At 36.6% G+C, this 26,949-nt stretch overlaps 1 protein-coding gene across 3 annotated transcripts; it reads left to right on the plus strand.

Moving 5' to 3' along the window:
- Nucleotides 1–1,189: 1,189 nt before the first annotated feature.
- Nucleotides 1,190–21,824, plus strand: DEPDC1 (DEP domain containing 1; the record flags this gene model as incomplete). 3 transcript variants are annotated; one of them, XM_084241594.1, is made up of 12 exons in its annotated part: nucleotides 1,190–1,282; nucleotides 4,273–4,538; nucleotides 8,155–8,311; nucleotides 8,719–8,837; nucleotides 9,235–9,365; nucleotides 10,861–10,908; nucleotides 13,935–14,075; nucleotides 15,394–16,245; nucleotides 16,671–16,843; nucleotides 18,961–19,137; nucleotides 20,345–20,530; nucleotides 21,684–21,824. In XM_084241594.1, the coding sequence occupies 12 exons, from the start codon at nucleotides 1,235–1,237 to the stop codon at nucleotides 21,822–21,824; spliced, it is 2,439 nt and encodes an 812-aa protein (XP_084097720.1). The 3 variants fall into 3 exon arrangements, with proteins under 3 accessions (XP_084097720.1, XP_084097719.1, XP_084097721.1); XM_084241593.1 differs by having other exon boundaries at nucleotides 1,235–1,282; nucleotides 21,690–21,824; XM_084241595.1 differs by lacking the exon at nucleotides 15,394–16,245 and having other exon boundaries at nucleotides 1,235–1,282.
- Nucleotides 21,825–26,949: the final 5,125 nt, after the last annotated feature.

The raw sequence follows: 26,949 nt of genomic DNA on the forward strand, positions 1-26,949 counted from the left end.
TCCTGCTCAGTAAATAGATGTCTCCATCTAAATTATCTTCTATCCAATAGTCAAGAAATCAGACCACGACATGATTCCTCTCTAGAATTTTTTCCTATACCCCTCCTTTACACTAAGTCCTATCTTTACAAATTGCTGTTTAACTTCCAAATTAATTCTTCCATAATTTCAAACCACTCAAACAACCTCTCAGTCTACTATACTTAGGTACTCCAAGCATCCAATAAATTCAGGCAGGTGATGAAGCATTTAATATAAATATGAAGAACGCACTCCACCAACCAAAACCAACACCTTGGGCAAGACTCCTCAATGCTCAGACCTTATTTCAGTGATGTCATTTGAAAAATGTCATTTGGGGCAGATTTTCCAAAATCCTATCAAATTTCCAAGTCATAAGCATGATAACTATAGCCAAGACTCTTATAAAGGTACAGTGGAAAGATCATCTTAAGGGAAGCAATTTGGCAAGTTTTACACAACTTTACCTAAGCCCCTCAACGTATGTGCTTATCTACTGATGCTCCATTTTACTAGTGAATTGGGTGGGTGGGTGGCCGGTTGGGGGTGGGGGATACCCCATATATTTGCACTGGGGAGAAAGACATCTTGACCCCTGCTAAGAAGCTCGAATGTGACAGCCCTGCAACATTCACCCAGCAAGATTTTTCTGAAGCCAATCCGAGGAAGTGGTCAAATAAAAGCTGCTCCCCGGGGTGCCTTGTTACACACGCTCAGTGTGCAAGGGATGGTGAACAGGCAGGCAGAAAACACTGGGGTGGACGGAAGATGTTTTTTGCTTTTTCATTTCAAATTTGAAAAGGCTGGGCTCAAAACAATCCGGTCAGGGACCAACCCGCCTCACCAGTTCGCAGTGTAGAAACATGACTCCACCTCGCCAACGACCGCAAGAGGGAGAAGCAGCTCCAGGGAACCGGATGAGGCTCCGAGCTCGTCCCACCCGCGGGCCGAGCAGGCCGGCAGGTACCAGCCACGCGCCCTCCGCGCCAGCGCCGGGAGAGGCGGCCCCGCCCACTCTCGCGCCGCTGGGACCCGGCGGTGGGTCACGTGACTCCGCGGGCGGCCAATCAGCGCCGCCCTCCGCGGTATTCAAATCACCGGCGGGGCCGCAGCTTGTGCAACGCGTCGCCGACGGGGTCGCCGGCCGCCGCGTTGTCTTCCGCCGCCATGCTGAGCGCCGGGCGCTGACGGACCTCGGGGCTGGGTCGGCGGGATGGAGACTCGGAGTGTGCCTCCTGGGCCTTACCGGGCCACCAGGCTGGTAAGGCGGCGCGGAACAGGACAGAGGGCAGCCGGGGTGAACGTGAGAATGTTTGTGGGTTCACCTCAAGTTGGGGGGTGTTGGAGTCCAGAGCCCTGCGGCCCGGAGAGAGTGAGGGGCTCCTGCCACGCAGACCCAGCGCGGGCCGCGTCTCCCTTGCCTGTGAGGGTCTTGCTTGGCCTCTACGCTGTACCCACGGGGCCGTTAGGGCCAAAGGGAAAAGCCCTTTGGAAGGCGTCCTTCATGCTGTCGCCTGGCACATTGTCGCCTGGGTAGGCAACCCCTGTGCCTGGTGTTGTCTGCGACCCCTGGGACAGCGTCAGATGTTCCACGGTTCACCCCTCACCACCCCCATCGGGATTCGAGAAGAAATTAGAATGAGTTCTAGTGCTTTCTAGATTCAGATAGGAGGCAAGCCTGAGTATGATAAATTCCTTTTGCTGGGTTTGTAGAATTTAATGCAGATACACCCATTGAATAGCACTTGGTGACAGCTGCTTATTCCACAGTTTAAACCCAGGGTATTTTTAAGGACCCATCGGGAACCACTATAGGTAGTAACTGAATTTATACTCTTAAACATGTCTTGTGCATTTGTGTCTTCAGTCCAAAAGGATACAGTGCCACTGGTTATGGGACATTAAGTGAGTCGCTTAACTTTAAGTGAGCCCCAGTTTTCATAATGATAATGTAGGACTGATAGTATATTTCCCCCTTGTTAAGATTTCCTGAGAGCAGGGCCTCCCTGGTGGCACAAGGGGTTAAGCACCACACTGGGAAGCAATCCGCAGCCTCTGCAGCACAAGTTCCATCCCTGGCCAGCCAGGGAGCAACCGACATGGCGCAGCAGACCTCCTGGCTCGCCCGCTGCTCCCTCAGCAGTGTATTCCAGTTAGTCTGCCTATTCTGTTTCTCACTCTGTCTCTGGTGGATCCTCTCACTCCCTGCATCTCTGGTCTGTACCCCAGCTCTTGTATGTATAAATTAATAAATCTTAAAAGAAAATTTTCCGTGTTCCTGTGCAATTCCAAAGAACACCTGCACCCCTATGTTTATAGCAGCACTGTTTACAATAGCTAAGCTTTGGAAACAGCCCAAATGCCCAAAAATAGATGACTGGATCAAGAAGATGTGGTACATATATACCATGGAATATTACTCAGCATTCAAAAAAGATAAACACATGCAATTTGCAGCAACATGGATGACGCTGGAAGGGATCATGCTCAGTGAAATAAGCCAAAAAGAAAAAGAAAAATACCGGATGGTCTCACTCATAGCAGGGATCTAGAAAACTTAAATAAGGGACCAGGAAAATGAATAACTATAAGAAAGTGAAAATCAAAATCAACAAAAACTATGAACCAGAGACACTTTTTGGGGGGTGGGGGGCGGGAGGGGAGGGATTGGGGTCAGAATGGGGGGATTGCAATTGTATGGGGAATATAAAAATAAAATTTATTAATTAAAAAAAATAGAATGAAAAAAAAAAAAAGAAAAGAAAATTTTCCTGAGAGCATACTGCATGTGAAAGTGTATTATGTGGGAGCTATAGACTGACAACTTACCCTCTAAGGACATTTATTACTAGCCCTCTGTTACTAATAAGGAAGCAGGCTCAAAGAACATAAGTGACCCTCCCAAAGTCACATAAACAATAACTAGCAGAGTTGGAATAATTCCTGTCTTCCTACTACAGTGATCTTTACATGAATTCTGTTGCAGTAAGTTTTTGGTTATATTTACCTGTGTAAGGATAAAGTTCAGGGTTGAAAGTAACCTTCGATCAGGTAGTCCTGTCACATTGTTTTAAAATTCAGTAGGTTAAAAGATTGCAAGCACACTATTAGTACTTACTATGTATTAATTCATTTTAACATTACACCAAGCCCATTAGGTAGGTAATATTGCTCCCATTTTATGGCTAAGAATATTGAGGCACAGATCAACAGTTTCACTGAATTAACTCGTCCAAAAAGTCATAAACAGTAAGTGATGGAACTCGAGTTGGGAAACATATTCTAGTAATCTCACTCCAGAACCCACTCTCAAAACACTGTCATCTCAGAAAGGCTATTCTATAATCTACTTTAGGCAAAGAGCCCCTCTGTCATTTTCACTTCTGTATCCACAGTACACATGCTGAGGGAATATGTGGGATTGTGTTTTTAGTTCTTAAATTTTGCATTGTGTTATTAGGGCCACATAGGTTAGATAAGTGAAAATAGTTTTTATTGGCACAGCTGGGGTTACAAATCAGATCTCTTGATCTCTAACATGGACCCTTTGATTCAAAAGTCATGTATTCTGCAGCATTGTCACCTTCATGCTTCGATATTTGAGTTGTCACAAACCTAAAAGTTTGGGAGGTTTGACGACAATTTGGAAATATAAATATTTTTAATGTAAATTTATCACAATGTCCAAGTAAATACAAAATATTAAAATTTACTGACTTGCTCCATCGATGTTTACTATAGGAATCTTCATATAAGATATTTAATAAACATAGACTATTTTGATATGAAAGAAATGATGCCAATAAATCTATTCTTTATCTGAAAGTGGGATAATATTGGTACCTATTTAAGAATTAAAACGAAATAATGTAAAGTACAGTGCCTGACAAAAATGCTACCTCTATATTATTAATAATTCAGGGGAAAATAAACAGGAATAAATACTTTTTCTGTTGAGGAATAAAGGTAGGTTCATTGTAGTTCTTTATAATTCCTAGGTTTCCTAAATAAGTTAACCAACCACTGAAATGCTTTTGGTGGAAGAAAAACTATCACATAAAATTATTTCAATGCTAGAATTCACAAGAGGAAATTAATGCGAAATAACAAATTTTCTGTCCTACAAATAAGATGATTTCTTCATGAAGTTTGTGAGGTATCAGATATGAATGAAAGAATTTACTATGTCTAGTTTATTGCAAATCAGTAAGAGATTTTTGTGTATTTTTATTTTTTTCCTTCTTTTTGCAGTGGAATGAAGTTACCACATCTTTTCGAGCAGGAATGCCTTTAAGAAAACACAGGCAACACTTTAAAAAATATGGCAATTGTTTTACAGCAGGAGAAGCAGTGGATTGGCTTTATGACCTATTAAGAAATAATAGTAATTTTGGTCCTGAAGTTACAAGACAACAGACTATCCAACTGCTGAGAAAATTTCTCAAGAATCATGTAATTGAAGATATCAAAGGCAGATGGGGATCAGAAAACCTTGATGACAACAGCCAGCTATTCAGGTACTGAACAGATAAATGACTGGAAAATAAGTATTAACTTTGAGACCATGTTTCAACAACTTTTTTGTTCTCTCTGGAATGTTCTTCCACCTTGAAACACTACTCATGTCAGATTAGTACATATATTTCTTATCCCTCTTATAGCTTCCTCTGTTAGGCCTATCTCTGTCAGACCAACATAGTTTCTGTTTCTCTTATGTACCAGAGTTTTTTGTTATATATCCATTAATCTAGGTCCTTGGATTATAATACCCATGCATTTTTTTTCCCTACAAAATTAGTATTTTTCAAATGCAGTGTCTTAGAAATTGATGCTTGCTCTTGTATCAAAGGTTATTTCTATTATATAGAAAACTAAAATAAAGAATAAAATAGGGCCTCCCCGGTGGCGCAGCGGTTGAGCGCTGGGTTGCGAAGCTGCCCGCAGCCTCCGCAGCACCGGTTCATTCCCCGGGTGCTCCCCGGCCACCGGAGGAGGGTCCCACATGGCGCGCAGACCTTTCCTGCCACCCGCTGCTCCCCTCAGCAGTGTACTTCGGTCTTTCGGTCTTTCTGCCTGCTCTGCTCCCCGCTCTGGCTCTGGTGAGTTCTCTCACCCTCCCGTGCTTCTGACTGTACCCAGTGCTTAAATAAATGAATGAATGAATGAATGAATGAATGAATCTTTAAAAAAAAGAATAAAATAAAGGATAACAACCATATAAAATAGTTCATTTTGCATAATGCTCTACAACTACTCTTGTAATTACTCCTCACTTACCTTTGTTGTCTCTGCAGCAGCTCATCCTTTGATTACTGGTCCTCAAGACCCTAGACTTGTCTTCACGTGACCTCATTCTTTAGAACCATTTTTTGCCTATTAGATACCTATATGCCATACAGTAAAAAAAATATCTCTCATTCTTAACAGAGATCTTACATCCAGCCTAAATGAATGACACTGTCTTCCCTTACTTGCATTCATTCTTTCCCTTCTTATTAAATATGATTTCATTATCAATTCATGTTTGCTTTACTGCCCAAATAGTTACCTAATCTATCTACTTCTCTGCCCACTACATATGTTCTTTTTGTTAAACCATTATTCTCTCTTACCTGGGATTCTGTGTAACTCTTCAACTAGTCTCTGCTGCTATAATAACAAAATTAAAGAAAATTAGAATCAGGGTTGCTGTGAAGCTGTCTGCAGCCTCTGCAGCACTGGTTCGATTCCCAGCTGGCAAGGGAGAATCCTACATGGCGCGGCAGACCTCTCCTGTCTCACCCACTGCTCCCCTCAGCGGTGCGTTAGGTCCATCTGCTTGTTCTGCTCCCCACTCTGTCTCTGGTGAATCCTCTCCTCTCACCCTCCACTGACTCTGGCCTGTACCCCAGCTCTTGTATAAATAAAAGTAAATCTTTTAAAAAGAAAAAGAAAATTAGAATCAAAGCTTGCCAAAAATGTGTAAGACCTTATTGGAGAAAATTAAAAAATTGTACTGACTATAATGAAAGGAAAAAGATAATCTGTTCATGAATGAGACTTAGTATCATAAAAAAATCACATCTTCCCAAATTGATATATAAATTCAGTACATTTTCATTCAGAACCCATGTATAATTTTTTTTTTGAAGTTGACATTCTATTTTTTTTTTTAATCATTTATTAAATGGATTTTTCTTTATATGAAAGCAGTGTGTGTTCATGGTGGGTGAGGTCAGAAAAGTGCTTGGTCTGACCCTGGATCAGATGCCTTCGAACTTTCTCTGAGACCAAGACATAAGCCAAATAATTTTTTTAATATCATGATTTGTTTGTTGAACGTCAAAAATGAAATTGATATTTGAATGATAGCACTTAGTTTTTTTTTAATCTGAAAATTCTTTTTTTTAATTTAAATATTTTATTTTATATAATTCTTACATCTTTTTTCATCTTTGCACAATGTATGCATTTTCATTTTGGTTATATTCCCCATACAATTGCATCTCCCCCCCTTATTTTGACTCTAGTCCTTCCTCCCCGCTCCCCCCCCCCCCCGCCCCGTGTGTCTCTGCTTTATAGCTTGTTGATTTTGATTTTTACTTTGTACTGATTAGTCTTTTTCCTGGTCTCTTATTTAGGTTTTCTAAATTCCAATAGCACTTACTTTTTTTTTTTTTTATTTTTTTGAAGGGTGGGCACACCTTTATTAAGTGTCAAGTATGCCTCAGAAGATTTTTTTTTTTTTTTGCATCATTGGGTTTTTTTTTTTAATTTAAATTTTATTTTTATATTCCCCATATAATTACAACCTCCTTATTTTGACCCCAATCCTTCCTTTCCCCGCCCCCCAACCCTCTATAGAGTGTCTCTGGTTCATAGTTGTTTGTTGATTTTGATATTTTCTTTCTTATAGTTATTCTTTTTCCTGGTCCCTTATTTAAGTTTTCTAGATTCCTGATATGAGTGAGACCATCCGGTATTTTTCTTTTTTGAAGTTGACATTCTAAACTTCAATTAGTAATGTAAAGGTCCAAGATAATTTGAACAACAAAGAGGGAACAAGAATTGACTTACCTGGTATATAGGCTTAAATTAAAGCAATTAAGTACTGAGAAACCAATGAACCGCATATATATATATGTACTTGATATAAGTTATATGTATATTGAATTTGAAAACATTCATGAAGGAATATTAGAAAATATTTTTTTAGTATAGTAGATTAAGAAAGAGGTTCTGAGGTCACTAAAAACTGATAGAGTGAAAAAACACCAAACCATTTTTTTTTTAAATATTTCTTAGAGTAAAATAAAGAATAAAAACATGAAAACTAAGGAAATACATTAACTGTAGGTATTGAGTTTTCTTAGGAAGAGAAAAAGAAATAGGCAAGTAATTTTCTTTCATTTAAAGAAAAAGAGAATGAAATCTAGGCAAAATGTTAAAAATTGCATTGATTGTTATATACATAAATGTTGTTTTATATTTCTGTACTTTTTTATATCTTTGAAATATTTTATATTAACATGGAGAGGAAAGTATGACCAAAACCAGCAACAGAACAAATTCTGGAGCAGAAAATATACATTAATTAATAATTTTTCAAAGGAATTTTGAAAGGTAACATACTAGAATCATTAACACTCCAACAGAATTAATCCTAATAATCCTAAATTATATAGAAATAAAATCAAAATATGCATTTTATACTAAAGACAACAAGAAGCTATCAAAAGGATTTTTTTTTTTAAAGATTTATTTATTTATACAAGAATGGGTACAGGCCAGAGGTGCAGGAGGGTGAGAGAATTCACCCGAGACAGAACAGGGAACAGAACAGGCAGAATGTCTGAAATACACTGTTGAGGGGAGCAGTGGGCAAGACAGGAGAGATCTGCCATGCAATGTGGGTAGCTCCCTGGCCGGCCAGGATTGAACCCATGCTGCAGAGGCTGCGGACAGCTTCACAGCGCTGTGCTCAACCCGCTGCACCCTATCAAAAGTATTTTTAAAGGGAAAATCAGTGTATGTAGAATCTTGATTCCTTAGCCATATAAGTAAATCTAGTTTTTTGTGTTAATTCGTAAGAAAAAGACACATGAGAAGTTTGTTTTTGATCTCACATTTAATTGCATATCATTTTAAAACCAGGTTTCCTACAAATTCTCCACTGAAAGCTCTTCCACGCAGGCATCTAGAATTGAGAAAAAACAGCATAGAGAACTTTTCCAGAGATAAGGATGGTGTTTTTAAATTACGAAACTTATCTCGTAGAACTCCTAAGAAGCATGGATTACATAACTTTCAGGTAAAATATCCTTTTACTAATCACCTATTTAAATATGGTTTCTATGTGCTTAATAAGAGAATCACTAAAAGTAAATGATCCTTTCATATTTGAAGCCAATACTGAAATCAGTTAATCTAAAATATATTCTAAAAATGTGTGCATAAATTTGTTTGAACACATTAAAGCAATGAAAAATGATAGAACTACATGAAACATTTGTATAATTTAAGCAGATTTTGTTTTAAATTGATTTGATGGTGGTGACAACTACAAAACCAAAAACTATTGCCATGTTATATTATTTCTTCAGTGACACCATATAACCTCACAATGGACTGATATTAATATTAGGAGTGGTATCAATTCAATATTTCCATAATTTGAGCAGGACAAACCTACCATAATGTCTTCCCCCCACCTTCCAGGAAAATACAGAAAAAATGAACTGTGAAATAATCAATGAAGATCAAGAAAACTCAGTTGATAATAAGGAAATAAGCCAGGAAGATGTTGAAGAAGTTTGGAGATATATTATCCTGACCTAGTAAGCTATAACCAAGTTCTTGAGGTGTTCAGAATATTTGTTTGACATTGTCAAACAAATTTGTCTTTATTTGTGAAAGACAAATAAAAGATTTGTTCTCGTAGCCTAGAATTTAACCCATATGTTTTTTTTTAATATTTTTGCTATAGTTCTAGTACAGTAGAAAATAGTGTTTTCGGTATAATTTGCTTTTTTTTTTTTCAATCAAAGTTATAGCACTTTGAAAGTTATTAAGATAAATTTATTTGAAAGTGGATACTAAACCTAAGCCTTCAAAGTTTGGTTTTAAGGATACACCAAAACATTTTGATAACATTTTTGTCAATCATACTCTTTCATATCTATATTCTGTTCCACTTATGGAGAAAATAAAGTTGTATTCTTTTCTTCTGTTTAGCCTACAAACCATTTTAGGTGTGTCATCCCTGGAAGAAGTCATAAATCCAAAACAAGTAATTCCTCAATATGTAATGTACAACATGACCAATACAAGTAAACATGGAATAGTTATACTACAAGATAAATCAGGTTGGTATTAATAAAAGAAGTTGGAATGTTTTTTAAATTTGCTAACAAAGGTCACAGCTATACTGAGGGTGCAGAGCCACCAAAATATTGAAAGTAACCTAATTGAAGGAGTGTTTGGGAGACAATTATTTTATCGTGGTTTAGTAATCACAGTGGAATAATTTTTAAGTTAAAATTCATACTATTATTTTAGCTCCTAAGGTAGATTAATGAATATTTTTTAATGGTAGGATCAAATATCAAAAGTTATAAAAATAAAATTAAAACTATTGTCTAACCACATTTTTATAGTTGGCCTACAATGTGCCAGACATTGTGCTAAAGGTTTAGTAATAAACAAGATAGAGATGGTCTGTGCTTTCATGGAGCTTATATAAGTAGTTATCTACAAATTTACAGGGGTCAAGGAATATATGTAAAATCCATAAAATAAGACCAAACTCTCAACACCATTATTCTGAAGAACATTGACTTTGTAATATATATTTATATATAATGATTTGTGATATGAGATAGAAAAAATCAAGGAACTAAATCAAGCCAGATGATTAAACTTAGATTACAAAAAATAAATTACAGTAGATCTATTTAAAATGTTAATTCTTTTAAAAATAATCGCTGTTTATAGAATTAGCTGATATGCATTATTTTGAGTTTCTATGGGCAAGAACTTTGAAGTTTTAATTATAGGAACAGAAACTAAGTTCTAAAACTTAAAAGTTTATCGTCATATAGCTCTGGACTAGTCCTATCTTTCAGCATCTAAAACATCAGTGTAACATACTTAACATTATGTTAAATATGATCTCATCCAAACTTTCTGTCCTTTATAACCATAAGCTTTCAAATCAAATGTATGTATGTTTTGTGTCTGTGTCAAAAATATGCTAGATTTTATGAACCATATTACATTTTGTGGCACTTAAAAGATTTTAGAATGTTAAAATTAACACTTATTATGTTATTTTTCATCTTAAGATGCTTTGAAAACACCTTTATGTTCAAATAGCATATCTATAGTTAGAACAGATAATGGGGGGCTTCCCCTGGTGGCTCAGGCAGTTGAGCACCGCCGTGTGAAACTGTCCTCAGCCTCTGCAGTGCCAGTTCGATCCTGGCCAGCCGGCGAGGGTCCCACATGGCGCAGCAGACCTCTCCTGTTTTGCCTGCTGCACCCCTCAGCAGTGTATTTCGTTAGTCTGCCTGTACCCCGGTTCTTGTATAAATAGATAAATAAATCTTTTTTAAAAAAAGAAGAGATAATAGGGATGAAGAAAAGATAGGTAATAAAGATGAATGTGAATTTATTTCTGACCCACTCTCCAAAAAAATATATAATGAATCCTTCTTTGGGGGTAACTAATTGTTTTATGTATTGTGGAAAGAGTCTAATTCAATATACCTATGAATTTTAAACTTGTATTTTAAAATATTGACTAAGTATGAAGTTTTAAGTCTATATGAATTGCTAAATAATTTTTTTTTCTCTGTATAGATGACCTTCCTCACTGGGTATTATCTGCTATGAAGTGCCTAGCAAATTGTAAGTTAAGCTAACAAAAATGTCTGTATTTTTTTTTTTTGATAGTGTTTAACAAGAACTAAGGAAATTTTTAAAATGACTTTTTAGTGCTGATAAAAATACATTTTTTCTCATGATGTTTAACATTTAAGTGAAAATACATTTCTTTGTAAGAGCCCTTAACTTCTGCTATGCGAAATCTGATTTTGTAATTCAAGCCCATCGCTTATGATGCCATTCTCATAAGTCATAGAATTGTAGGCTAGAGGATCTTAAAGGATTTTTAGGTGTAATCTACACCACTTGCCTCAGCGCATTACAGAGAGTTCAAATAGCCACTTTTAAGGAAAGCAGCTTGTGAGTGAAAAAGTCATTCACAATAAAGTCTCGGGCCTCCCCCATGGCGCAGCGGATTGAGCACAGCACTGTGAAGCTGTCCACAGCCTCTGCAGTACAGGTTCAATTCCCGGCCAGCTAGGGAGATTCCCACATGGTGTGGCAGACCCCTCATGCCTTGCCCGCTGCTCGCCTCAGCAGTGTATTTCGGTTGTCTGTCTGTTCTGCTCCCCACTCTGTCTCTGGTGAATCCTCTCACCCTCCTGTGCCTCTGGCCTGTACCCCAGTTTTTGTATAAAAATAAATAAATCTTAAAAATAATAAAAATAAATAAAAATAGTCTCATAAAATCCATTTCAGTCTTGACTTTGTGCGCAACTTCAGCATTCAGATGCTTCATGATGTTTCTCCTCCATAAGATCTATTAATGGGATTTTCATGGTTATGAAAAAAATCATCTGTCACTAATTGGCAAATCATTTTTCTAACATTTTATTCATCAATTTTTTCCATACTCATCAGTTTTAATTGATTTTTATAATTTAAGACCATGATTGAAATAAAAACCCTAATTTTTAAAAATGTAATGAAAAATTAAAGCATATTGAATGATTTTGTTACAAAAGTGTTTTTCTAGTTTTTACAAAATTAGTATTTTATTAATGTTCAGTATAAGTATATATTCCCTAGTTGTCCACTGGGTGTCAATATGACAAAATAACAGAATAACTAACAATAAAGTAAGTAATGTAAGTTACAGAACCATTTTATTTATCAAATTGAGGTAAAGTATTACATCATAAGTTTAAGGTTTTTGAACTTCTCTTTCTACCTTTTCCCTTCCTAACTGGCCTTCTAGCTTATACTTTGGCTTGTGGTTAGCAATTCAGGTAAGTCTATATTTAGGGATGTCTAAATGTCCCATTTTTAGGGATTTGTACCTTCCTTTTCTTCCCTGTTTGTGTTACACCTAATTGATAGCAAAGATAGAACTTACTAAATGCCAGTTTAGCAGCACTATAGCCAGTTATTGTATTAAGACTTAACTTGTAATTTAATCACCCACTGTAATCCTATCAAATATAGAAATCAGAGGTCTATGTACTCTACACAATTTTTTTTTCGGAAGAGAAAAACTAAAGCTAAGAAAGTCTTCTAATACATAAGAAGCTATGTATTTAAATACAGATTTTCTAACAAACTTTTTAATTCCAGTATTTTCTGTATTAAACTTTCTAACAATTATCACATTTTTATTGTACATATTAAGACGTTAATGTCCTAGAAAAATCTTTATTTTGCTCTATATAAAACCCTTACTAGCTTTTAAGCTACTGTGTATATGTGTACTCATGTATGATTTGTTTTCTTTAATCCTTTTTTTCAATGTGTTTATATTTTTGTGACCATACAAGTTTGGAGATGGAGAAGAGAGATTAGTTGGGTTTGGGGAAGAAAAAATGTTTTAACCTGAAGTAGCATGGTAACTCAAATCTGAGTGCATGTTGCATTCACTAGGGAGATATTTGCAAGGATTCTGATTTAGTTGAATCAACTAAATCGAAATCTTTATTTATTTAAGTAAGCAAATCACAAGCAAATATTTTTAAGTCAGTAATTCCTAGTTCCACCTCTATAGATTCTAATCTGTATAGAGAAAGATATTTTTAATAGACATGTTAGATGGTATTTTAAGTCTTGTTGAATCTCAAGATCCTATTCCTTGCTTTTACTTTATACTTTCTAAATTCTGACTCTATCTTTGCTACCAAGAACCCATTCATCTTGGGTAAGTTACTCTTGAGTTTAGTTTTCCTCAGCTCTACATGACATCAGGTCTTAATTCTGCAGGAAACAATATTGAGTAGGCATTATTATTTCAGTAGCATTAAACTAATTAAATATCAATGTAAAGATAGTTACTTAAATTCATTAAGGGTGTGTTTCATGTCAGATAAAATTTATTCATGAAAATGTAAATTTACAAAAAAATGGTGTGAAAGAATTATTTGGATTATCCTAATCTTTGCTAATAAAATGAATTGCTATAATGAATTACAGTAAAATTCCACTAAAATAAACTTCCCTCATACTCTTAAAATATATTTCAAATTTTGCTTTATATATAATTTTTCATATATAAATACTAAAAATAAAGCAAAATGCTAGTTATGGCAATGATTTCTAGTAAAAAGATAACAAGGAACGAGATCAGTATAACCCTTTAAATTTTTGAATTGTCAAATTTGTAAGACCTGACTCCTTCATGAAATACAGGTTTTATATTTTTTGTATGTTCAAAATGTATATTAAAATAAAATATATTTTGGGCCTCCCTGGTGGCACAGCGGTTGAGTGCTGGGTTGAGAGGCCCGCAGCCTCTGCAGCGCCGGTTCAATCCTCAGCCCCCGGGCAAGGGTCCCACATGGCACGCAGTCCTCTCCTGCTGCATCCACTGCTCCCCTCAGCAGTGTACTTCGGTCCTTCTGCCTGTTCTGCTCCCTGCTCTGGCTCTGGTGAATTCTCTCACCCTCCCGCGCTTCTGACTGTACCCAGTGCTTGTATAAATAAATAAATAGATAGATAGATAGATAGATAGATAGATAGATAGATAGATAGATAGATAGATAGATAGATAGATAGATAGATAAATCTTTTAAAATAAAATAAAACAAAATATATTTTGCTTATTTTTTTGCTTTCTTTCTTAGGGCCAAGAAGTAATGATTTGAATAATCCAACTTACGTTGGATTTGAAAGAGATGTATTCAGAACTATTGCAGATTATTTTCTGCATCTCCCTGAACCTCTGCTTACCTTTGAATATTATGAGTTATTTGTGAACATTTTGGGTATGTATTCATTTGTTAAAATTTTCAAGTAATATAAAAGTGTAAGTAAATATGAAGATGGCAGGCTATAAATTATTTTAAAACTTAGGGATGCTCTGTTTGCTGTTGTATTGTTTTCAATAACTCAGATATAGGGCCTCCCCTGGTGGCACAGCGGTTAAGCGCTGGGTTGCGAGGCTGCCCGCAGCCTCTGCAGCGCCAGTTCGATCCCCGGCCACCGGCAACAGTCCCACAAAAAAAAATAAAATCAAAAAATAACTCAGATATATCATTTCAACTAATTGGGTGTCCTACAATTCAATTTAGTTCTGACTCTACACAGAGACACAATACATAAAAGACAAAGTCAGTCAATTCAATTCTGATACTAGCTACCCAAAATTAGTGTGAAATCCACAGGTTAAGGGTTCAGTTTCATGAAACTATCCTCACTTCAGGCACCATATACAAATGGAATCCTTAAACTACTCACACTTCTGCCTGACTGACTGACTACCAATTTGGGGATTACAACAGCTCAGTCAAGTTTATTCACTGCAACAACTCACAGAACTCTTTAAGTGCTTTACTTAACCATTACCAATTTATTCTAACAGTGCATGTCAGGAACAGCCAAGTGAAAGAGATGTAGGGCAAGGTATGGGGGTAGGGATTGTGTAGCACTTCTTTGTCTTCTCCAGGATTGCCCTCCCAGCATGTTGGGTTCACCAACCAGAAGACTCCATTAGCCTTGTTTTCAGTTTTAATGAAGGTTCTCTTACACAGCCATGATGGATGAAATCCTTGGTCTTTGGTGGTTGAACTCAGTTTCCAACCACCCCCTGGCTCCCCTCAGGAAGGTTTGGAGGGAGGGCAGGAGTTCCAACTCTCCAAGCAAGACTAGCCATGAATCACCTTATTAGTGTAAACTCTGGGGTACTCAAATAAAAAAAGACTTCTAGTCAGGAAATTCCAAGGGTTTTAAGTGGTGGTACCAGAAGCAAAGACTATATGTTTTGTTATACCATAGTTGTAGTTTGCACTTAGAGATTGAGAACAGATATTTATAAATGTATTTGACTCAACTTACTTAATTGTTGAAGTAAATTTTAAGTTATTTATATCACAAGTTGGAAAATTTCTAATTAAGTCTTGCGCTTTGTGACTGAATGTTGCATGTGTCCTATTTAAGTGGCTTCTGAATTAAGCAACTGCTATTTGTACTATACTAACAATATATACTATTGTGATGCTTTATTTTTTTAACTTTACTATTTTTGTTTTATTTTTGTCTATTGTCATACAGTTGCATCTTAATTTTTGTTTCATTTCCTGGTAGTTGTTTGTGGCTACATCACAGTTTCACATAGACCCAATGGGATTCATAAAATTCAAGATGATCCACAGTCTTCAGAAATCCTTCACTTAAACTGTTTGAATTCCTTCAAATCAACTGAGTGTCTTCTTCTTAGTCTGCTTCATAAAGACAAAAACAAAGAAGAATCAGATACTACTGAGAGACTACAGATAAGTGATCAAGGATTTCAAGAAAAATGTGCTAAAAAAGTGCAGCCAGTTAATTTAAAAAACAGAAGACCCGCTGCTAATGACATAATGGGCGGAAGTTGTCATAATTTAATAGGCTTAAGTAGTATGCATGTTCTGTCTGCTAACATCAAACCAAAGTGCTATTCTTTAGAAGGAATTGTAGATATGCCAGGGAGTTCAAGTATAGAGGTCTCCAGCATATTCCATCAATCTGTTCTAAACATAGAAGGACAAAATAATAAACTATTTTCAGAGTCTAAAACCAAACAGGAATCCCTAATGAATCTTCATTCAGAGGAAAGCATTCAAAAGCCAGTCGGTGTTGATTTTAGGAAAACCTCTATTTTGACTGTTCAAGACCAAGAAAAGTTTTATAATGGGAAATGCAAGTCAAAACAACTTTGTAGATCTCAGAGTTTACTTTTAAGAAGTAGTACAAGAAAGAATAGCTATATCAATATGCCAGTGGCTGAAATTATCATGAAACCAAATCTTGGACGTGCCAGTACAAGTGTGCAAACAGCTATGGAAAGTGAACTCGGAGAGTCTAGTGCCACAATCAATAAAAGACTCTGCAAAAGTGCAATAGAACTTTCAGAAAACTCTTTACTTCCACCTTCTTCTTTGTTGACTGGCACACAAAGTAAGGTTGATGCTTTTGATGCATGTAATATTAACTCTTAATGTTGACTAACTTTGCTTATGTGGCTTTTCTTCTCTGATATTGCTTTATTTTTTTCTTCCAAAATGAAATTTCTTGTTGTAAAATACTGTTGTCATGGCATAACCCAGATTTATTCTACTTACCTAAAAGCAATTTCTTTTTTTTCACTTACACTTGTTCTGAGTCACTTAGTTTATAAGTGAAGGATTTTAATATTTAGAAATGGGTTATAAAGTATATAAGAATCTTACAGTGCTTTTGAGTAATGTGAAAATTTCAAATAGTTTTAAGAATTACTAAAATATTGTTTTGCCTTCTATATGTAACTGTGTATGCTGGTAGTATGAAAGCAACTAGTGTCACTGATGTTTTCTTTGGCGGGGGGGGCTAACTTTGCCTTCTAGGTTTGCTGCAACCTCATTTAGAGAGAGTTGCCATTGATGCACTGCAGTTATGTTGTTTGTTACTGCCCCCACCAAATCGTAGAAAGCTTCAACTTTTAATGCGCATGATTTCTCGAATGAGTCAAAATGTTGATATGCCCCGACTTCATGATACAATGGGTACAAGATCACTGGTAAGTTAAATTTATTTCTTACAGAAAGAATAAGCCTTATACTATTTCAAGAGATCATAAATAAACCAAAAAAAAAAAAATCATCTAAAATCACTACTCCAGTTATAACTATGGTCTTGAAATTCTAGCATCCTGGATTAGAAAGTCTCTTGAAAGTCTAGCCTTTCCTAGCATCAGAATGTTGGTGTGTTAACCTTTTGTGCTCAGTCTGCTACACTTTCACATCCTAATTTTTATCTTGTCTTGTCTGAGGACTGTATCTCTTCACTCATCTTTTATCACTTAGTTATTGACCCAGAGTGTCAGACCACATTATATTGCCTTGCACCAATTCTGGTTGTGTGAAGGAAAGAGATGTAGACACTTCTGAAAGTTGAAGCATACATAGATCTGTGAAGTTGAGAATTAGCAGGAAATCCACGTACCAAAAGTCTTAGGTTTTTCAGAGATTGTAGAAGTGGGGAAGTTGTATTTAATGAATTATGTAAATTAGGATGGCACGTCATTGCGGCCAAGAAGTTGAGAGGAACTACTGTGAAGCAGTCTTAGACTGTGGTGATGAAGGTAAAGGCATTTGTATGCCTCTGTTGACTAGAAATGATTGCTTGAAATAGTATCTAATTCTTTCTCTTTTTTTACAAAAGCTTCTTATAGTAAGGAATCTAGAACAAAGCTATTTTCTTTCACTCATTAACTGCAGGTCTTTAATAATGACATACTTAATATATAAGAAGGAAGAATCATTGTTGAGTAATTGTGGCACCATTTGAAAGCTTAAAGAAATTGTAGCGGAAGGTATTTTGAGAGACATGAGTGAAAAGGAGATCATTTTGGCTTTATACTTTTTGAGTTTAGACGTTACAGGATATCTAGGTGAAATTTATAAAACAGAATGTTGGAAATGTGAACCTGATAAGAAAGGTCAGGGCAGATTTTTTGAAGACATAGTAGTGGAAGCTATGAGAGTAAATAAGCAGTACAAAAACTGAAAAAGAAAAATAAAATACTTTGTGTCTTCCAAGAGTAGGTCTTGGAAGAAGATGAGGAAACCTGCTTAAAATTGGGGAGATAAACCAAAAATTTCAATTGAACGAAAATATCCATCATCTATTGGGTGTGTAGTGCCAGCAAGGCACAGAGATAATCTTTCTACACCATTTGTAGTGAGAACCAGGTGCAGGGCAGGCTGGGGGTCAGGGGACCAGGAGGCTAACAGGCCTCCTAGCCCTTGGCGAATCTTCACTCTCACTGACTTCCCTGGCATTCTCATGGTCTCCTCGCTGGTCTCTACTGCTCTCTGCCACACAGTCCCCTGTTGCTTCCTCTTCTCTGCTGCTCCACCTCTGTTTCACCGCCCTTATATGCTCAGTCTCTTGGCTCAAGTGTGCCCACCTACACACACCCACACCATACTCCAGATGCCCCCCATCAGGTATGCATGTAAGACCACAGGTGTTGATCATAGATGCTAATGGCAGGAAGGCCAAAAAAAACCTGATAACTTCCATTTACCCTACAGGTTGCCAAATACTTATATAGAATTTTGTTATTATTTTGGAATATCGGGGGTGGGGGCAGTTATGGATATGAATGCATAAATGAGTTTTGAAACAACTTACTCAGAACTTGAAGAGTCCTTATGAAGGAATTGAAATTTGCTTTCAGTTTGTATTTGCTTTCAAATGCTGAGGTAAGCATTAAAAACTATTCTGAGTTTTGAAAGATAAATGGGTACCAACCTTATCATCACTGATGTTTAGATATTCTGGTTTGTGTTTTGTGAGATTAATAAGTCAGTGTTCTCTAATGGCTTTTAGGCAATATTTTATATGGTATTAATGGAACCTATCATGTTTACTGTTAAAATAGTGACAACATTAAAGAAAATACTAAGCCTTCATATTCCCTTGGAATTATATCAAGAAAATTCTGTTAAAGTATTTATAAAATAATAAACATTCTTACCTTATTAATAACTTCATTTAATAAATTACCCTCATTTTTAAGCTAAAGTTGGCTTATTTTGAATTTGAGCATAATGCAACTTGAAATTACTGATATTCTAATTTATATAAAGCCTGAGGTTTATCAGTTCGTATTTCTTAATATGCTTCTAGATGATACACACTTTTTCTCGATGTGTACTATGCTGTGCTGAAGAAGTGGATCTTGATGAGCTTCTTGCTGCAAGATTAGTTTCTTTCTTAATGGATCATCATCAGGAAATTCTTCAAGTACCCTCTTACTTACAGTCTGCAGTGGAGAAACATCTTGACTACTTAAAAAGAGGCCATGTATGTATTGTAAGGCTTAAATTTTTCTGCATTAGTTTAAAGTGGCAAACTCATCTAAAACTAGCCTAAATCAAAAAGGGAGATTTATCAGCTCACATAAATAACCTCTAAAGGAATATAGGCAGAATCTGAGCCCTCAAGTAGCAATGAGACTGTTCCGATCCTTTGTCTCTTATTTCCATTTTGGTCCTATCTTTGACAAATTGTTTTTTCACATGAGGGGACTATGACTGAGTACAGCTCTTGAGTCAGACTGCAATCTAAAAGAAAAAAGAGCTATCCCTCCAACTGCAATTTGTAAAGTTCTTGGTATGGAGTCTGACAGGCCTAATATTTGGGTGGTTGAGTGTGAGTAGGTTGGAAAAAGAGCCATACTCTGGCTCATAGATTAGAGAAGAAACAGTTTAAAAAAGTGAGGATGGTGGTAAAAGTAGAATGAAAAGGAACTGTGGAGGAGAAGAAGAATACTGAGCAGCCAGAACAAATGTCTATTACATTCAAAATATATCCAGGGTCTCCCTGGTGGCGCAGAGGTTAAGTCTTAGTACTTTCAAGCTATCGCCAGTCATTGAGGCATGAGTTTGATCCTAGCCAGGGAGCTACCCACATGGCACAGCAGACCTCTCCTGTCTCACCTACTGCTTCCCTCAGCAGTATATTTCAGTAGATCTGCCTGTTCTGCTCCCCACAATAAATAAATCTTTTTTTAAAAAGTCAAAAATATCCAGTGTGCTGCCCACGTTTATTAATGTGTCATGAACTCCCATGCCCCTCCACAGTAATTTTAGCAGTTACTGTATCAGAACATTAATGTTTTAAGGTGAATTAAAATACCATTTTATTACAGTTTTGTAATAAAAATCTAGTTAATGATAATAATGAAAATAATGATGATAGCTGTCTTTAATACTTACTATGTGCTGTATCCTTTATATGTAATCCCCATTGTACAGATGAGTAAAAACAGACCAAAAGAATTAAACAGCTTGCTGAGTTACAAAGCTGCTAAATTGTACACCTTGGATTTAGATACTACTGACTTATTACTACTCTACTGCGTTATAAAGTTTTCTGTATTTTTTGTTGAATGTGTTGAACATTTGTAGCAACATAATGATACCATATTCCATCAAAAGAATGCTTTATCAGCTAGACTAGAGACTTGACCAGAATTAATAGATTTGTACTATTATTTTGTTCACTATAGATTAAAAATCCTGGAGAAGAACTAATTGCTCCTTTGCCAACATATTCATACTGTATGCAGATTAGTGCTCGGGAGTTTGATGAACAAAAAGTTACTACCTCTCAAGCTGCAATTTCAGAACTTTTAGAAAATATTATTAAAAATAAGAGTTTGCCTCTAAAGGAGAAAAGGAAAAAACTAAAACAGGTAAGAGAATGAACAAGTTTTCAGGGCCTCCCCTGTGGTGCAGCAGGTTGAGCGCAGCACTGAAGCTGTCCGCAGCATGGGTTCAATTACCGGCCTGTCAGGGAGATTCACACATGGTGCGGCAGACCTTTCCTGTAGCACTCACTGCTCCTCTCAGCAGTGCTTTAGGTCTGTCTGCCTGTTCTGCTCCCCACTCTATCTCTGGTAAATCCTCTCACCCTCCCGTGCCTCTAGCCTGTGCCCCAGCTATTGTATAAATAAAAAATAAATCTTTAAAAAAAAAAAAAGGAATGGGGGCCTTCCCAGTGGCGCAGCGGTTGAGCGCTGGGTTGCGAAGCTGCCCGCAGCATCTGCAGCACCGGTTCGATCCCCGGCTGCTCCCCAGCCACCGGAGGAGGGTCCCATTTGGCACGCAGACCTCTCCTGCCACCCACTGCTCCCCTCAGCAGTGTACTTCGGTCCTTCTGCTTTGCTCCCCACTCTTGCTCTGGTGAATTCTCTCACCCTCCCGCGCTTCTGACTGTACCCAGTGCCTCTATGTATAGATAGATAGATAGATAGATCTTTTTTAAAAATTAAATAATAAATAAATAAGGAATGAACAAGTTTTTGATCACAAATATTTTCTAATATGCTGTTATTGTTATTTAATATTTAGAATCTAATTTCTCATTTTAATATTCTGTGTTTTAAATATTGAATATATAGGCTTTATACAACCACCTTCCTGGTTTTACTCTTTATCCTGAAACAAAAAACAGTAACAGTAATAATAATAACTGTACTCCTTGTTTCTGGTGTTTTCTATGAGTATAGCTTGGATAGCTTTGGAAAACAATAACAAAATTTGGATTATAATACATTAACTTTTAGTGATGCATCCAGTACCATTTAGAATTTTTAGCCCTACATCAAAACCTAGAGCCTTATGATTCTGGTAAGTCCAATTCCAGGTGTGGAATGTTTAAAGAAATATAAAATATACTATCAGTAGATTTTCATAGACTTTACTAATAGAAAGAAAGCAAATTTGGAATTGAAGAGAATTGGTAGCAGAAAAAGCAAGGACAAAGTGAAAGGTACTGAATTCTGATAAAATCTTGAGTTCAACTAGTATGTTAAATGCTGTCTAATTCCTCACCTTGGTTTTAAGTTTCAGAAGGCGTATCCTCTGATATATCAGAAAAGATTTCCAACCACAGAGAGTGAAGCAGCTCTTTTTGGTGACAGACCTACAATCAAGCAACCAATACTAATTTTAAAGAAACCAAAGTTTCGCAGTCTAAGATACTAAGTGAAATAAAATTATGTAATGCTTGTGGAACTATGGTAAATGAAGCCATATCTGTGAATCTCTAAAATAGAATCTTGATCAATAAGGTTTTTCTAAAAAGGACACATTATATATGGAGGTGCTTAACATTAACTTATTACCAGATATTTTCACCAGAAACAATTTTTTGGTTTTTACACAATAATCTGGAAAAAATTTCATGGTGTGTGCTAAAATTTTATTTGCTTGAATTTTTAAAATTGACCTATACATCAAGATGAAGCTGTAATTCTATCTTTGAAAGAAGAAAACTTATCTACATATGTGTTATGGGTATTAGCTAAAGAACTGGTTGGTGTTACTATTTTTTTCTGAGTGTAAGAAGGTGAATATTTGAAAACCCAATGAATTAATTCTTAGTTGCTAAATTTTGCACTCTTGTATATTTTTCTATTTTTAATCTATTTATTATGTATGTGGTTTTTAAAAATGTGTGTATATGTGAGAGAGAGACCAGTTTGCCTTAAATATCTCAATTACATCAAATTTTTTTTGAGTAAATTGCCTTTACATTCTGTGTACATAAATCTACTAAAAGATAGATGTATAAAAGAAGTAAAAGCAATCATGTATTCATTCAAAAGATATTTATGTAGCAACTACTATGTGCCTTTCATTTTCAGATATGGAAAGACTATAATAAATAAAATATTTTTCCTTAAAGTGTTTATTTTCTAATCAAGGGAAATACATCTTGAGATACTTAAAATAACAAATACAACCCCTGAAATCAAGTCATGGGGATTTTTTTCAGCTGAAGATTGGCTACTCATGGAACCATTCTCTAAGCTAATGTTTCTCAAGCCTTGCATATCAGAATCACTAGGAGAGTTTCAAACCAATATTTGCTCAAACTCTCATTATTCCAGTTAAATCTCAATTCTAAGGGATGGCATATAGTTACCAGTATTTTTCATTCTCTAAGTGATTCCAGTATCCAACCAACTTTGAAAATCAGTGCCCTAAATACTTGACTTAAACATTTAAATAAATGTCAACATGGTAGCACACTCACTTTATATCATTAGATGAAAATGCCAAATATAAATACCTCATATCTTAATACAAGATTCTTTGAATTTTCTGCTTATTTGACTTGATAGAAACTGGAAGCAGTTTTTCATCCGTGTTATACTCCAACATTGTTTGATCCATTCCTTACATGTCAGGATATCCAGAATGATGTTCAATGACTGTCCTAATTTCTCAATTAATGTCATATTTTTCTTTAAAATGACTGTCATGTTTCATGAAATTAGTATTGTTTATTAAAATTTGGACAGAAAATAATCTTTTTCCCAGAAATCTTGGCTATAAAATTTTGGACAAAAATTGGAATTCTTTCCAAGATGTTTGTGCTATAACTTTTCCTTTTAAAGGTATGTAGTAATGTGAAGTATGTTGCTTATTTAGATAAAAAAAAATCATGGTTTGTAACAGTTTGATTTTGGTTTTGTATTTATTCATATTAAATATATTAATATTATAAACATCTGGTAAAACTTCATATGCATTAGTGTGAATGCATTACACACTGAGATCACAAAATAAATGTGTTAACACTCTAATAATGTGAACTCTGAAGTTAGATTTGAATCCTGTGCTATATCCTATGCTAACTCAGACAATTACTTAACTTTTCCAAGTCTCGGTTTCCTTATCTGTAAGTTAAGATTAAACTATTTTTTAGTTATTAACAAGGCTTCTGAATATATATGCTGTTTGAAAATTTTTGATCTAATATAAAGAGAAAATTTGATGAGAAAGCTAAGCGTGAATATTTGAAACAATATCCTTGACTGAGTATGTGAAAGCATATGGAAAGCAGCATACCAACAGGGCTCCTTAGCCCTTGTCTGGAACGTGGACAAATTCCATTATATCAGGAAGAAAAGCAGTCTTCAAGTTCAAATGTAGATGGTTAATTGGTTCATTTGATGTTGGTTGTTATAGAAATCCTCTACTTGCTTTTACTTTCTTAGGAAATAAAGTCAACAGCGGAGAGAAAAGCAAGGGTGGGAAGGATATTGAAGGGAGAAGGTATGACGTAGTCTAGCAAATGTTTAGGAAAGCACAGATTGCAATAAATCACATGATCTCTGGTTATTTTATAAACTAGTTCTGGTCCCAGAAGTAATTGCTATCAGCTATCCCTAATAGCTTCTAATTGTTATACACTAATACACTCTCCCATGTTATCCAAACAGTTGCATAGTTGAAAGTACATGGAATGGGCCTCCCCGGTGGCGCAGCGGTTGAGCGCTGGGTTGTGAAGCTGCCCGCAGCCTCTGCAGTGCCGGCTTGATCCCCGGCTGCTCCCCGGCCACTGGAGGAGGGTCCCACATGGCGCGCAGACCTCTCCTGCCGCCTGCTGCTCCCCTCAGCAGTGTGCTTCGGTCCTTCTGCCTGCTCTACTCCCTGCTCTGGCTCTGGTGAATTCTCTCACCCTCCTGCCCTTCTGACTGTACCCAGTGCTTGTATAAATAAATTAATTTAAAAAAAAAAAACTGGGGTACAGGCCAGAGGCACGGGAGGGTGAGAGTATTCACCAGAGACGGAGTGGGGTGCACAACAGGCAGACGGACCGAAAACACTGCTAAGGGGAGCAGCGGGCTAGGCAGGAGAGGTCTGCTGCGCCATGTGGGTATCTCCCTAGCCAGCCAGGAATCAAACCCGCACTGCAGAGGCTGCAGACAGCTTCAAGTGCTGGGCTCAACCCGCTGTGCCACCAGGGAGGCCCCAGTTTTGTTAAGTATTAATTGACATGGAGTACAGTTCCTAAAGAGAATTACATCCAATATTTCTGGCAATTGTGGGAATGAATGACTCACCACTGAATGGGGATCTGTACAGAGCACTTCATATTCTCTACAAGGGATCCCTAACACTAAAACAAACCAAACTGATTTGTTATTAGAATGTTAGATTTGAGGGACTTATGGGCAGCAGTGCCATCTGCAGGCCTCTGATGAGCTCTAGTCTATGGTCTTCTCAAAAAGGATTTGACTAGTGCATATAGCTTTATAACATAAAATAAAAACTTGGTATTAATCACAAATTCAAGAAGGATGAATTTAACCAGTACAGGTCACCATTAAGGATTTTTAAACCACTGAGTTAATATCAAGTGTCATGTCTTCATAATCAAAGTAGTAGACATAGGATCTAGAACACATATAGAATGAACATAGATATTTGAATCCTACAATACTGAATTCTAATTGTGACTCCATTAGATAACAGTTATGTAACATTAAGAATTTACTTTGCCTTTCTGAGATGCAACCTCCTTATTAATAAAATGGGGATACTTCCTTCATAACATCTTTTGAGAGCTTAAATAAGATAACATATAAAGTTCCCAGCACAGAATATGTATACTATGAGCCCCCAGTTAACACTAGTTGCCTTTACCTGAAAATTAAGGAAAAAAATCTCAAGACCGTTTCTTGCCTTTATACCCAGTGAATTTAATTTATAAAATATATCATTACCTTGTTGAAGAAAATGGAGTTTGAGGAAACTGTCTTCCCAGGAGATTTATTATTCATTCTATCTTCTATGGCTTTTCATTTTGATGTCTTACAAAATTTAAACATATAGATGCAGATCTTGGTAACTGCATAGGCTATTTCTGCAAGATATTAACAAGAAATTGGAAAAGGAAAATACATAAGATTATCCTTATTTTTTTTAAAGATTTATTTATTTTTATACAAGAATTGGGGTACAGGCCAGAGATGCATGGAAGGGTGAGAGAATTCACCAGAGACAGAGTGGGGAACAGAACAGGCAGACGGACTGAAGTACACTGCTGAGGGGAGCAGTGGTCAAGACAGGAGAGGTCTGTCCCGTCATGTGGGTTTCTCCTTGGCGGGCCAGGAATTGAACTTGTGCTGCAGTGGCTGTGGATTGCTTCATAGGTTGCAACTTAACCCCTGCGCCACGAGGGTGGCCCCAAGATTATCCTTATATTAAAAGTGAATGATAATTCCCTCTCCCTCTTCCCAGATCTTTACTTCCTTAATGAAACATAACAGAAAGGAAACATTTTAACTGAACGATTCAAAGGTTGGGATAAACTTTCACTGAATTCATGATATTTACTCCTGCAAGTCTAGATTGAGCTGTAAGGGATACAGTAAAATCTGTGTTACCTGGAAGATATTGGTTAGAATAAATAATCACTCACTTTACTTATTTCCAAAGACTCCGGAATCAATGTCATTAACCTTTGTCAACATCTGCTATGTTGCGGCGTATTCACAGTAATAGTCATCACTCCCACCCACCCTTTTCCTAACTGAAGCATACTACTTCCTTAGCACTTAGCTGAGGCATCCCCTCCTTGACCAACTGGATTCTCGTGTGTGTGTGTGTGTGTGTGTGTATGCACACCCAAAAGATGTTGTGCCTATGTACAACACTGATCTTACCATGTTTTATTAATTTGTTTTTATGTCTGTCTCCTTCCATTAAACCATGAACTAGAAACAAGATAGAAACCATCTCGTTATATGTTTATCATCTCTGGGCCTTCCCTGATGGCGCAGGTGGTTGAGTGCAGCGCTGTGAAGCTGTCCACAGGCTCTGCAGCGCTGGTTCGATCCCGGCCAGATGGCGAGGGTCCCACATGCGCAGCGGACCTCTCCTGTCACGAACCGCTGCTCCCCTCAGCAGTGTATTTCGTCCCTCTGCCTGTTCTTTTCCCCACTCTGTCTCTAGTGAATCCTCTCACCTTCCTGCGCATCTGGCCTGTACCCCGGTTCTTGTATAAATAAATCTTAAAATAAAATGATAAATATAATTTTTATTATCTCCAATATCTGTCACAGTGCAGAACTTATACTTATGAAGTAAGCAGGAAACAATAAATTAAATGGCTGAATGGATAGGTGGATGAATCTGTCTTAGGCCTGAGGCTCCAAAAATCTCTGCATGAGAAAGCTTTGCAAATGTTTCTGAAAAGCCATCTTGTACATGTCTGATTTTCAGAAACCAGTATTTTGATCATCAGAAGGAAATACAATTGGTTCTCATTCACCAGTCCATGCTTGTGAACTCATCTACTCACTAACATACATTA

Source organism: Talpa europaea (genome assembly GCF_964194135.1).
Source record: "Talpa europaea genome assembly, chromosome: 9".
NCBI lineage: Eukaryota > Metazoa > Chordata > Mammalia > Eulipotyphla > Talpidae > Talpa > Talpa europaea.